Genomic DNA, 12,372 nt, shown 5'->3' with positions numbered 1-12,372 from the left:
TTCCCCAATAAAAGTTAAAGTCAAGTGTAATCTTTATGTGGCACTCATATAGTTAGTTCTGTGATTTTTTTTACTACATTCACAAGAGCAGGAAGGTTATTCATTTTTTGTTACCCACTGTAACACAAATGCTTAATATGGAGTCTGGTTATAAGAAGAGATCCATATATACTTGTTGAACAAATAAAGAAAAAGAGTAAGAAGGATTGTGAATAGGCTAAACCTTTGCTTGTTCGAAGTATAGGCATGTCTATCTATCTATCTATCTATCTATCATCTATCTATCTATCTACATTATCTATCTGTTTATCTATCATCCATCTATCATCTATCCATAGGTAACAATATGAACTATTTAATCTTAGTCAATGTACAAAATGAAATAGGGGAAAAATAACTTGTTTTTTTAGCCAATAATGGACTCTTACAAAATTAAATTAGATACTTAAAATAAAAATAATTGAAAACAATAACATAATGGATATGGATTTATTCTAAATTGCCTGCGTTATTAAACCTATTTTGCTACCATTTTGATTGCTAGTGACATTCATAATAGTCTAACATACAACAACACAATGCATGCTCTTTTGGGATTATGTTATCTACATTTTAAGTCCCAAATTTATGAATATCTAATAGAAACTTTTTAAAATAAACAAACCAGAGGGAGTAGTATGTCATGTTAACTTTTTCTCCAAAAACTCTAAGGGAATTTCAGGAAATGCTTAGAATTCAATGAAATTTAAAGGATGAGAATGTATAATGAGATGAAACAAGTTTCCAAGAAAATTAGAAATTTAATGTAATACTCATATGCTTGTTTTCTGGATAGTGAGAAGAGCAGAGAGCAGTGGGCATGTTTGCCCTAGCTTTCAAAAGACTTATAGTTGGACTAACCAGTGTAAAAAACATTTGGCCACACCATTGTAAAGAAATTATACTCCAATGAAGATGTAAAAAAAAAAAAAAAAAATTTGGCCAAGAGGTGGACTTGGTTATTCTCAGCTCATTATCCTGTGTGCCATAAATACTGCCTTGCTTAAGGTCATAAATGTAGACAGTTAGACTGGCTCTACTTCTTTATTTGATTCCAGGAAAGGCTCTGCATAGAGCTATATGTTTATAACTAGTTACAGTTCAATGGTGAAAGTTTTTAAACGTAGCAATGTGTTGGAGATTATAATTCCCATCTACTCTTTAAAATGAACTATTTCTAAGGTACCAGAATTGGAGGAACAGGGACTAACATAAAAAGGACATTGCTCAGATATGCCCATACCTAATTTATTCTTGGAGCAAAGCACAGGAGGAAAATGTTGAATAAGGGAGAAGCCAATAGTTTGGAGAAAATGTGGTGGATAAAGTGATATATGTAACAAATATTTTTGCCCATTGTACACATGCATTCATCTGTTCAATTATAAGAAGGTCACCTACTGTGTCCTAGGCAATAAAGCTAAAAAATAAAATTACAAACTTAGTTTAATTATTACTTGCCTAGCGAAGGAAGTCAACTATATAATAGAGTGTATTGAAAGCCGTGATAGAGATGAATACAGAGTACTATTCAGAATCTCTGAGGAGAGATTTCCTAACTAGAAGAGACTCTCTAACTAAGGAAATTTGGAAATGGTTTCTGTTCTGAGTTTAAGTAAAAAATGAGTAAGATTTAGCACAAAAAGGACGCCGGAAAGGTTAGGCCAGACAGAAGAAACCCCATGTGCAAAGGCAAAGAGAGAAATATTCCACAGGGGCAAGAGATGGAACATAGTTGAACAATGTGATTCACTCAGTCAAGTGTCTTGTCAGTATTTATTATATGCCTTGTAATGCAATTTTCTCATCCTTGAATTGTATTACCTCAGAGTTTTAAATTTATTACACATATCATCTTATATTTTCGTGAGTGTCCATGAAGTAGACAAGGAAAATAATAGTTTTATGTTTCTATCTTGGGATGTTATTACTAATAAAGCTAGAATCAGACTCGAGATTATTAAAATAGTTATTAATTTACATATTCATTCAGTAAATGATTAAGTACAATTTATGTGACAGTCACTGTCCTGGGTGCTGGAGACAAAGCAGTGAAGAATGGAGCTTACATTCTAGAGGAACACCTCCTATCTCTCTATCTACCTACCTACCTATGCACATATACACATATCCATTCATGTACAAACGTATACATACATAAAATATGTCTGGTATTAGATAGTACTGAAAAAAGTAGACAGTAGGCAAAAGTGGGATGAGGGATTCAGACACAGTTGGATGACCTGGCTTACCTGATCACACTTTATATGGGGTAATCAGGAAACACGTCACTGATAACAGATATAAGAAAGAGGTGAGATCAAGAAAGATCCTTTTGCAGCAACATGGATGGACCTAGAGATCGTCATACTGAGTGAAGTCAGAAAAAGACATATCACATAATATCACTTATACATGGAATCTAAAAAAAAGGATACAAATGAACTTATTTACAAAACAGAAATAGAGTCACAGATGTAGAAAACAAACTTATGGTTTCCAGGGGGGAAAGGGAGAGGGATAAATTGGGAGATTAGAATTGACATATACACATTACTATATATAAATAAATAAGTAGTAAGGATCTAGTTTATAGCACAGGGAACTCCACTTAATACTCTGTAATGGCCTATATGGGAAAAGAATCTAAAAAAGTGGATATATGTATATGTATAACTGATTCAATTTGCTGTACAGCAGAAAGTAACACAACATTGTAAATCAACTATACTCCGATAAAATTTTTTTAAAAAAGAAATAAGTTCCACAGAAAAAGAAAGGAAGGAAGGAAGGGAGGGAGGGAAGGAGGGAGGAAGGAAAAGAGAGAGAGATGAGAAAGAGCCAGACAAAGGGTAAAAAAAAAGTGCAAAGGCACTGGAGCAGGAAAATTCAGGAAGCAGGAGAAGGAAGGAGGAGGAGAACAGGAAGAGAGTGGAGGGTCAGATCATCTAAAAATAGTTGTGAGCCATTCTGAAGACCTACTGAGGAAACCATACCAAAGCCTTTCTCTATACCATATGTATAATCACTCTCACTAATCTAAAAGAAAGAACTCGATGTTTTGTTACATAGATCGATTTTCTTAATGTTTCCCCTGGAGCAAAAGAAAGCAATCTATATGTATATCATCCATCATTTAATTTTAAAAAACAATTGTATTGATTTAACATGCTACTAGAGTTTAATTAAAAATCATCAAATGGGCATCTGTATTTGTGTGTTTGTGATGGGGTGAGCAGTGAGGATGGAAAATTTGAATTAAATTATTTTCAGTGGATTCCTTCCAATTTTGCAATTTTCCAATTTTGTTTCATTTTTGTATTTGCAGTAAATTCATGTGTACATCATCAGAAATGTATCTTCAATAACTTGAGTTGTTGAGTAAAAGATTTCAGAAAAATGTATTAAATATTATGTGTTAGAAATTTTTCTAAATTAAAAAAATGATTTTGATAAACTGGTGCAGATGTTAACATTTTCTTTATTTTTGAAAGATAAATTTCTAAACACAATCATATCATATGTGAAGATATGAAAGTTCTTTTCTGAACCAATTTAAAAAGTGTCTTCAGTCTAATTGTAAATCATTTCTATCCAGTATGCAAGAAACTTTCCCATCCATCTCATCACTCAAACACACACATATGCCCAATGCATCATTGCATTCACTTTAAAACATACTGTTATACTTTTATTTTTTAAATAATTCGACAATTTGCCAAACTAAACTTAAATCAATTATTGGTCTATTCCATGCATGTATTAGCAATAGTTGGAAGTACAATTTTCAAATGCCCTTTTGAGATTGTTGCATGCGCTTCTATATTTTAGAACGAGGAGCCCGTGTTTTCTAGAGATGGCAGCAAATTCTTTATGACAGTTCCTGTTAAGCAAGGGGGCCGTGGAGAATATAACCACATAGCTATGTTCTTCGTCCAGGTAAGTGCTGGCTTCTTTCTGTGGTTTGGTTTCATTCCATCATGTTCATGAAAGTCCTTTTCGTGTGGTATTCTGCACCTATAGTTAATACCTGTGAAGTCCAGCCATATATCCAACTCAGGGATGTTTTAGGAAGTGGATCCCCGTCCTTAGCCATAAATTCAAGCTGTACACAAAACATTTTCAACACTCAATAAAATTTAGTGAGCTATGAGTTGAGGGCCTCGGGATATAGAATTTAATAAATGGAAAGTACCCAACCCCTACTGTCCAAGACCTGAGGAAAATCGAGAGACAATTTTTCATTCAACAAACATATATCATCTATTTGGTACAAGTAATATTTTCAGTGTGTTATAAAAGTTTTAAATACCTGAAACAATCTAAATGTCCATCAAAAATTGAATAGTTAGTAAGTTGTAGTATACCCACACAAGGAAATGCAGGGCAGATTTTAAAAACCAGGATAAAATATATTTCTTATGTGTTGTCAAAGATAAAATCTGTGTTATGTTTTTATGGACCTTTTGATAAAAAGAGGATAAAAGGTTATTTTTCCTCTACATTTCAAATGAATGTTAACCAGTTTATACAGTTTTACCTAATTATAAATAGAATCAGTGAATTCACAATAAGTAATTTAAATATGGCAAGGTTAATGAGTCAATTTGAATCTAATTGACAATAAAAATATTCATGAGAAATAGAGTTTCCTTAAAAATCAAATAAACAGTCTAGTCTCACAGGTAAATGTTAATTTATAAAGATAAAACATAGTGGATAAATTGGAATCTTTCTTGAGAGTGTTATAAACAAATTAACCAAGAATCAATTTCATACTTACTAAGTATAGAATAAATATGAATGTGGTAAAAGATCCCTAAGCAACCTGACTACCTTTATGTTCTTAGAACCTTCAAGTCTTGTGCATATTCTCCAATTTTTACCATTATCCATATATGTATTTACATTGGGCAGCTCAGTACCTTGAATTTTTAAAATCTGTGTCAGTAGCATAAGAGGCAACCCTTGTCCAAGATCTGTACTATTAAAGTAATTGTCATGATTTTAATTTTAATCAAAGCTGAAATAAATAATTTGACCATACATAATCTCCACAATAGCAATGTAGATTAATTTTCATAGTATATTATTAAATTGGAAAAATAAGTTATAGACTAATATATAATGTGATCTCATTTACGTTTTAAATAAATGAAAGCATTTATATATGAATAAAAATTTTTGGTGATTCTGTATTCAACTATTAAATGATTATATCAGGCAGGTGATATTAAGGGAACATATTTTGGTTTTTATGTGAACTGGAGGAAGCTTCACCAGCAAATTGCTTTACCTGATTAACTTTTGCTAGCTAATCATAAACTTTGTTATCATAAATACTCAGGAAATATTTCCGCCAGAAGAATAAATAAAACTTTCCAAATCTTACAGTTGACTGTGGTGACACCTTATTGCATTTTTAAATCTCAGTATTTATATTCAAGAAGCTGTATAAAAACCCAGGTACTCAAAATTACATACAAATTGTGACTATTTATAAGATATAGTGAAAGGTAGAGAAAGATGTATAATACATCTACATATATATATATATATATAATTCTGAGATTATCTGTTCAACAAAATAAGAACAGAAATGTTGTCTCTTAAAAAGTGTGGGGTTGGCAGAGCAGAGGTAGGAGATGAAGATGTTGGCATGTAGAAATTGAGATATTTATGCACATAACAAAAGTTTCTTTACAAGCCTTGGGAAGAAATACCTTCTGTCTCCTAATCAAACCAGTCTGAAATGCAGTCTAATTCATTATTTCCGAAATGTTCAGAAGAACAACTTCATAGAGCAGATGTATTTACTTTGTTCCTCTTCCATATGGAGATTATAACAAAGCTTCCATTGAAGTAGAAAACGTTTTGATCTATTCTGGCTACAGTTCAGAGAATTTGTGGCTTGCCTCACTGATAGATAAACATGACTGCATGATTATTTACAGATATTTTGGCAATGTGGCTAAAATTAACTTACTTTGTTAATGAATCAGAGGTCAGTGCTTAGGTAAATACAATTTATTCTTAAGTTTATACATACACACAATTTTAGTAAATAGTTTGAATCTCTTTGACTCAACTTTTAAATAGCTAACAAAAAAGCTCTTTTATGATTTTTTTATGACTACCATATTGAGATATATATATATATATATATATATATATATATATATATATATACAATATAAAAATCTGTAAAATTCTAAACTGAGTAAACTAAACAAAAGATTATATAGAATCAGGGACTTCACTGGTGGTCGTAGCCAAAAAGTAAGAAAAAAGAGTATATAAAATCAAACACAATCTCATCACCCCAGACTTGCACACTGCAAATCAATTGTTGTATATATTTCCGATTTCTTTTTACATTAAAAATATATCACTTTTTCTTAAAGTGTGCAATCAAAGCATATATATTGATTTGTAACATTTAAAGAGTAATTTATGAGCATTTTCTCACATCATTTAATTGCATTCTTAATATTTAATATTATTTGTAAATGTGCTTTTAATAGCTATTCAACATTCTGTCTAGTAAATATATTATATTGTATTAAAATGAATTAATTTTCATCATCATATTTATTTCTAGTTTTGATACCAAAAATGATTCAGAGATAAATGTTTTTACCACAAAGATATATTTCTAGATGTCAAAAGTTACCTGGGCAAAGCATATGTGTACATATATGTATTTGTTTAGGTTTTGATATGGAATGTGAAACTGGCCCTCCAAAAACGGTGTACTAATTTACCGTCTAAACAGTAGTGCATAGCACCAGTGATGACTTTTTACCCCCTCTTCCTTCCCTTGATACACCAGAGGACTCCACCTAAATTGATGTGCCCAGGGAGTGAGAAATGACAGGAAGAGAGAGCTTGGCAGCCGTCAGGAAGACCACCTTTGCAGTACTTGATGCTTAGCTATATTAGAGAGCTTCCCCATTAACTGCAAATATATTCATCTATTTGAAGTATCTTACCAAATGAAATTAGTAAATTTTTGCAAACATTTTTTTCTCTTACACAATCAGTAGGTAAACAAAAACATTAATTAGAGACCAGGCTACAAAATTAGTGTTTCAGGATATTTTCAATATATAGATTGATGGTTGGCCTTACAAATATTTTAGTGGTTTTTTCCCCTCATTTACAAGATTTATGCTTGTTAAAATAATTCCAAAAAATAAAAAATAGGAAAAAATTGTGTGTTCCTCCAGTCTACTTTTAAACATGATTATAATTTTATGTAAAGTACAGTATTTTATCCTATTTGAATTTAAATTTTAAAGCATAATTTTCCCATAGTGCTAAATGATTTTGAAATGCAATTCTTTTGATTATTAATATTTAGTTGACTGGGTGTACCTAGTTAACCATTGTTGTTCAATGTTTAATTTCGTGGCAATTTACTGCAACTATAGATGTCACTATACATAAAGATTATTTTTATTATGAATTATTTCTTTAGTTGTAGTTAACAGAACAAGAATTCCTGAATCAAAGGTAAAATATTTCTAAGCCCATATATATATATATATATATATATATATATATATATATATATATATATTTCCAGATACTTTCTATATGAATATGTGAAAGCAAAATTTATGAGTAGGGTTTATCTACTTTTATATATTCCATTAAAGATAATAATAAAAATTAAAACTGGCTCTTCCAAAAATCTTTATAGCTAAAATAAATTTCCTTCTGAGTAGAGTGTGAAGTATGCAGTATTGATATCAGTTTATGTAGTTTCTGAATCAAACAATGATGCAAAACTTTTTTTACAGCAGACCACTTCAGATCACTTCAGATATTTCCCTCTCCCCTTTTCCCCCATAGAATTCTTTATGTAGACTTCTAACTCCTCCTGAATTCCCATATTGGGAGCCATAATATCCTATATCTTACAATGTAAGTTACAGTCAAGAGAAAGTTTTTTGTCAAGTACATGGCCGCCTTTTTCCCCTCTAATATGGGATAAGCAGAGTTTCAGTCATGTTAAGTGGTTCAGATTTATAAGTAATTGCCCTGTTATCTTCCAAAACTGTGTTAAATGAAAAATTATATATATTGGTGAATTCATTCACTTTTTCTATCCAGCAATACAACGTTTTGCTTATGAAAGCTGATGATTTCACTTGGAACAATTTTAAATGCCATTATTCATTACAAATACTGTAGAAAATAGCATGCCCCCAATCCACAATTCTATCACCCAATCAACCCAGTACAATTTTGTCATTACATTTCACTGCTGTATCTGATTAGGACATTGTCTGAAAACAATTAGTTCACCTCACATGATGAATAGACAGTAAATTAAAGCATGCTATTTTTAAGCACTGCAATATTTCCGTTATTTAGAAGCTGTAAAAGTTAAACAGAATTTACTGTAAGAAATTTGAATGAACAGTGTATAATCAGGTGAAAAGCACATGCATCATTAAACTTTTACTGATACCAATATGTTTCCAACTTATAAACAGATACATAAAATTCATATTGAACTTGCTGAGTAAGATAAAATCTCTGCCAATCCAAGGAGAGGTGCCTGAGGTCTAAGGTCCCAAATAAAAACATTTTATTTCCTAGATTTTCAGCTCTTTTGAAAATGAATGAAATTTCTAGTTTTATGGCTGCCCTTCTAAAATTAAAAGTGAAATATGAGTTCAATTTAAAATATATTGCCATGTTGCCCTTGTCAAAATTCCACAATGGTTTCATATTCATAATCAGTGTTTCTCTTCTACTAAGTGAATATAATAGAGATCATGGTGGCACAGAAAGAAAGAATTATTTCTGTGAAGTAAAATGATTATTCTTTCCTGCTTTTTCATACCTTTCCTGTGATTATATTTCTGCTGAAGGTGGATGGAAAATTAATTGAGGTACAGACTAGTCAAGTCCCTTGATATTTATTTTGAATTTACTGTATAGTCATCTACCATATTCTGATTGGTATTGGGACTATTTACCTAGAGTCCAGATCAAACGTAATATGCTATTATTAGAAAATAGCTTACAAGTCTTATAACTATATAACTATACAAGATAGTCTATGCTATTACATGTAAAATGGAGTGAAACTTATTCCCCAGCCCAGAGTTGCTCTGGTAGATATAAAGCAAGCAGAGAAATTACAGATGTTTGAAGTAAAATCCAAAGGTTGTGAGGTTGTTATCATGGCTTCCAACAAGAAATCTTTTACTTCTACATTTAGAAACATATTTTGATCCGAGATGCATCATTGAATGTGTAATTTTTATTCTCTGTACACTGTGTTCAAACATTTTTCTAAGCATTGGATTTTTACTCTGATCACTTTTAATGTAGCCACTCTTTTGTCCTTAAAACACACACACACACCCAAAATTCTCTGAAAAACAGAAAGTATAAGCAATCTAGAAATCTGTGAACAAACTGCATCTCCAGATATGTACAAATATTGATCAAAGTTACCTTACTTTTTAATGTTTTGAGATTTTGTTAATCTTGAAATTGGGCACTAAAGATGCACTAAAACCTGAGATCTTAGTCCTGTCCTTGGTCCATTCAAAACAGGATCTGAAAATGAGTAAGTAGGACTCTCTACTGGGTTGTTGTCCTGTGGGAATTTGGCAATAAAATATATGACTTCAGAACTCCATGCCAGCCTTCAGGCTGTGCCTGTCTCAAATCTCAGAAATTTGGTTTCATCTTTGCATTTATACTTTTATTCAGCAAGTACTTGTAAAGTGCCAGAATGCATCAGACAGCATATGAAGACGTTAAAATAAAGAAGTCACATGCTTGTTGTTGACACTGAGCAGCTAGAAGTCTAGAGAGCTCCCTTCAAGAATAAGGAATTGGGCTTCCCTGGTGGCGCAGTGGTTGAGAGTCCGCCTGCCGATGCAGGGGACACGGGTTCGTGCCCCGGTCTGGGAGGATCCCACATGCCGCGGAGCGGCTTGGCCCATGAGCCATGGCCATTGAGCCTGCGTGTCCGGAGCCTGTGCTCCGCAACGGGAGAGGCCACAACAGTGAGAGGCCCACATACCGCAAAAAAAAAAAAAAAAAAAAAAAAAAAAAAAAAAAAAAAAAAAAAAAAAAAAAAAAAAAGAATAAGGAATAGATGGTTTAGGAAGATGCTGAAATACAGATGTGTACCAATAAGTCACTTATTTTTTTTTGAAGGAAGATTCTAATACTACATATACATTATGGAATGACCTTTTAGTTTCTGCTTCCAATAGTATAAGAAAGTAGATATTTAATAAAACTCCCCCACATCAAAAATCCTAGATTCTAGATATATTTATACCAAAAATGCATTTGAAGTATTATTTAGCTGATAGATTACACTCTCTGAAAACAATGCAATTGAATTAGAAGTGAATAACAACAATTATAACTTTTAAAAAGCCATATGTTTGAAAATAAAATACAATTTTTACATTTTTCATGGGTTAAATTATATAATCTATTATATGTTATTTTATAATATAATTATACTATATTTATACATATATATTCAAATGTAGAAGAAGGACATGAGAAACTCAGTAGTAGAATTTAATGAAATAGAAAGTAAAGATAAAATAAAGGGGTTTAGCCAAATAAACAGTTGGTTCCTTGAAAAAAAAAATTCACACTAGAATGTATAACAAACTTAATTTAAAAAGAGGACAAGCCCCCAAAGTATAAATAATAGGAAGAAGGCGTAACTGCAAATTTTAAAATATTTTTAAAAATGCTATGTATAACCTATGTCAACAAATTTGAAAGCTTGAGTGAAATGGATAAATTCTAGAAAAAAGAAATACCTGGTCTGATTTAAGAAACAGACAACCTGAATTGTCCCATAATATTGAGGAAATGGAATCAGTGTCTTAAAATGTATTCAAATCAGGCACAGGTAATTTTTTAAAGGTGGATTCTACCAAATATTCAAAAGCCTTAGAAATTTAAAAATAAAGAACTTCTTTAAGCTGACAAAGGCATTAATCAAAAGTTTAGATAATATAACATAATCTATAGTGGAAAATTAGTACATTTCTTTTAAAAATAAGCATTGCGAAAATGAATCAGAATGAAGTAACTTGAATATGCACAAAACCAAAGATGACAGTTTTTAAAAATTACCACCCAAGAAAGTAAAACAAGAAAAAAACCTTGATAGAGAGAGGCATCTTTTAGAATATTGTTGGTAAAAGAAAAGGTGAAAACTAGTGGTAGAAATTAAGAATTCTACAGAAAAAATATATTATCCACTCCTAATGGTGTCTCATTAGGGTGCTTCTAGGGATACTAGTTCTTAGGGAACTGTTAATAGCACTCCTTAGAAACACTGCTCCTTTAGAATTCAAGGGAGTCACCTAATCCTTCACCATTCTTAAGCATCTATATCCTGGAAAATCCAAGATACTTATAAAGAACAAAATATGGTTGGCAATAGATTTACAAAATTACTATATGAGGAAAACAGAAACTAGAATAAAATTTTTCCAATACATAAAGACATTTTTCCTGAAGAAAAACAATGATGAGGCAGAAGAATTCTATAAACAATACTCCAAAAAGAATGACTATTATTATCAAAAAGAATGAATTATTATCATTAAATAAGCATATGTAGACATAAAATTATCAAGTGAGAAATTCAAAACCTAGAAAAGGCCTCATAAAGTAGAAATAAAGTTGTAAACCAAAAAGTGACAGATTTCAGGAAGGAAATGGAAAAGATAATACAAAATAATAACAGAAATAATTAATTGAAAGATGACCACTGGTAAATAGATATTTCTGAAAATGTACTAATGGATAGCAAGAAGACCCATAAAAACAGCCAATAGAAAGAAATAAAGTAGAAGGGATCTGATTTAAGTTAGGTAAGACAAGGAAATAAGATCCACCTGATATTTAATTGGCATTTTTATAGAAGATAAGCAAAACATTGGAAGACAGGTAACATTTAAAACCATAATCCAATGACAAACCAGAACAACAAAAAAATGTTCTAGAAACACAGAGTATCTTTGGAGGGTGGTGGTGGTGGAAAAATATTATTAAAGGTATTAATATAAAGATGACATGTAAAGTTAAAATAAAACCTAACACTGGATTTCAAAACACTAAACAGACTACAAAAAGACTGCCTACAAAAAACTCATTAAACATAATATTCAAAATAAACATATAAAATATGATAGAGTTTTTAGAAGGGTATCAGTCATACCAATAAATGTAAATTGGCCTAACTTATGTCCCAAAATTTTAAAAATATTTTTTAGATTGGCTCATGAAACAGAATCCAGTTCAATCTTTTATGCAAAATAT

The 12,372-nt window shown here is 31.2% G+C and overlaps 1 protein-coding gene across 5 annotated transcripts in view; it reads left to right on the top strand.

Annotated features, from left to right (window-relative positions):
* DPP10 (dipeptidyl peptidase like 10) overlaps window positions 1-12,372 on the top strand; it is a gene marked incomplete at both ends in the record, with an annotated part of 1,361,190 nt that overhangs the window by 1,269,394 nt on the left and 79,424 nt on the right. For all 5 annotated transcript variants that reach the window (XM_079710344.1, XM_079710343.1, XM_079710342.1 and 2 more), the window contains one exon: window positions 3,871-3,978. In XM_079710344.1, coding sequence (XP_079566470.1) covers window positions 3,871-3,978 — 108 coding nt within the window. The remainder of the gene's footprint in view (window positions 1-3,870; window positions 3,979-12,372) is intronic.

The sequence above is a fragment of the Hyperoodon ampullatus genome (assembly GCF_949752795.1).
Source record: "Hyperoodon ampullatus genome assembly, chromosome: 8".
Taxonomy (NCBI): domain Eukaryota; kingdom Metazoa; phylum Chordata; class Mammalia; order Artiodactyla; family Ziphiidae; genus Hyperoodon; species Hyperoodon ampullatus.
This window is presented reverse-complemented; position numbering and strand designations above follow the sequence as displayed.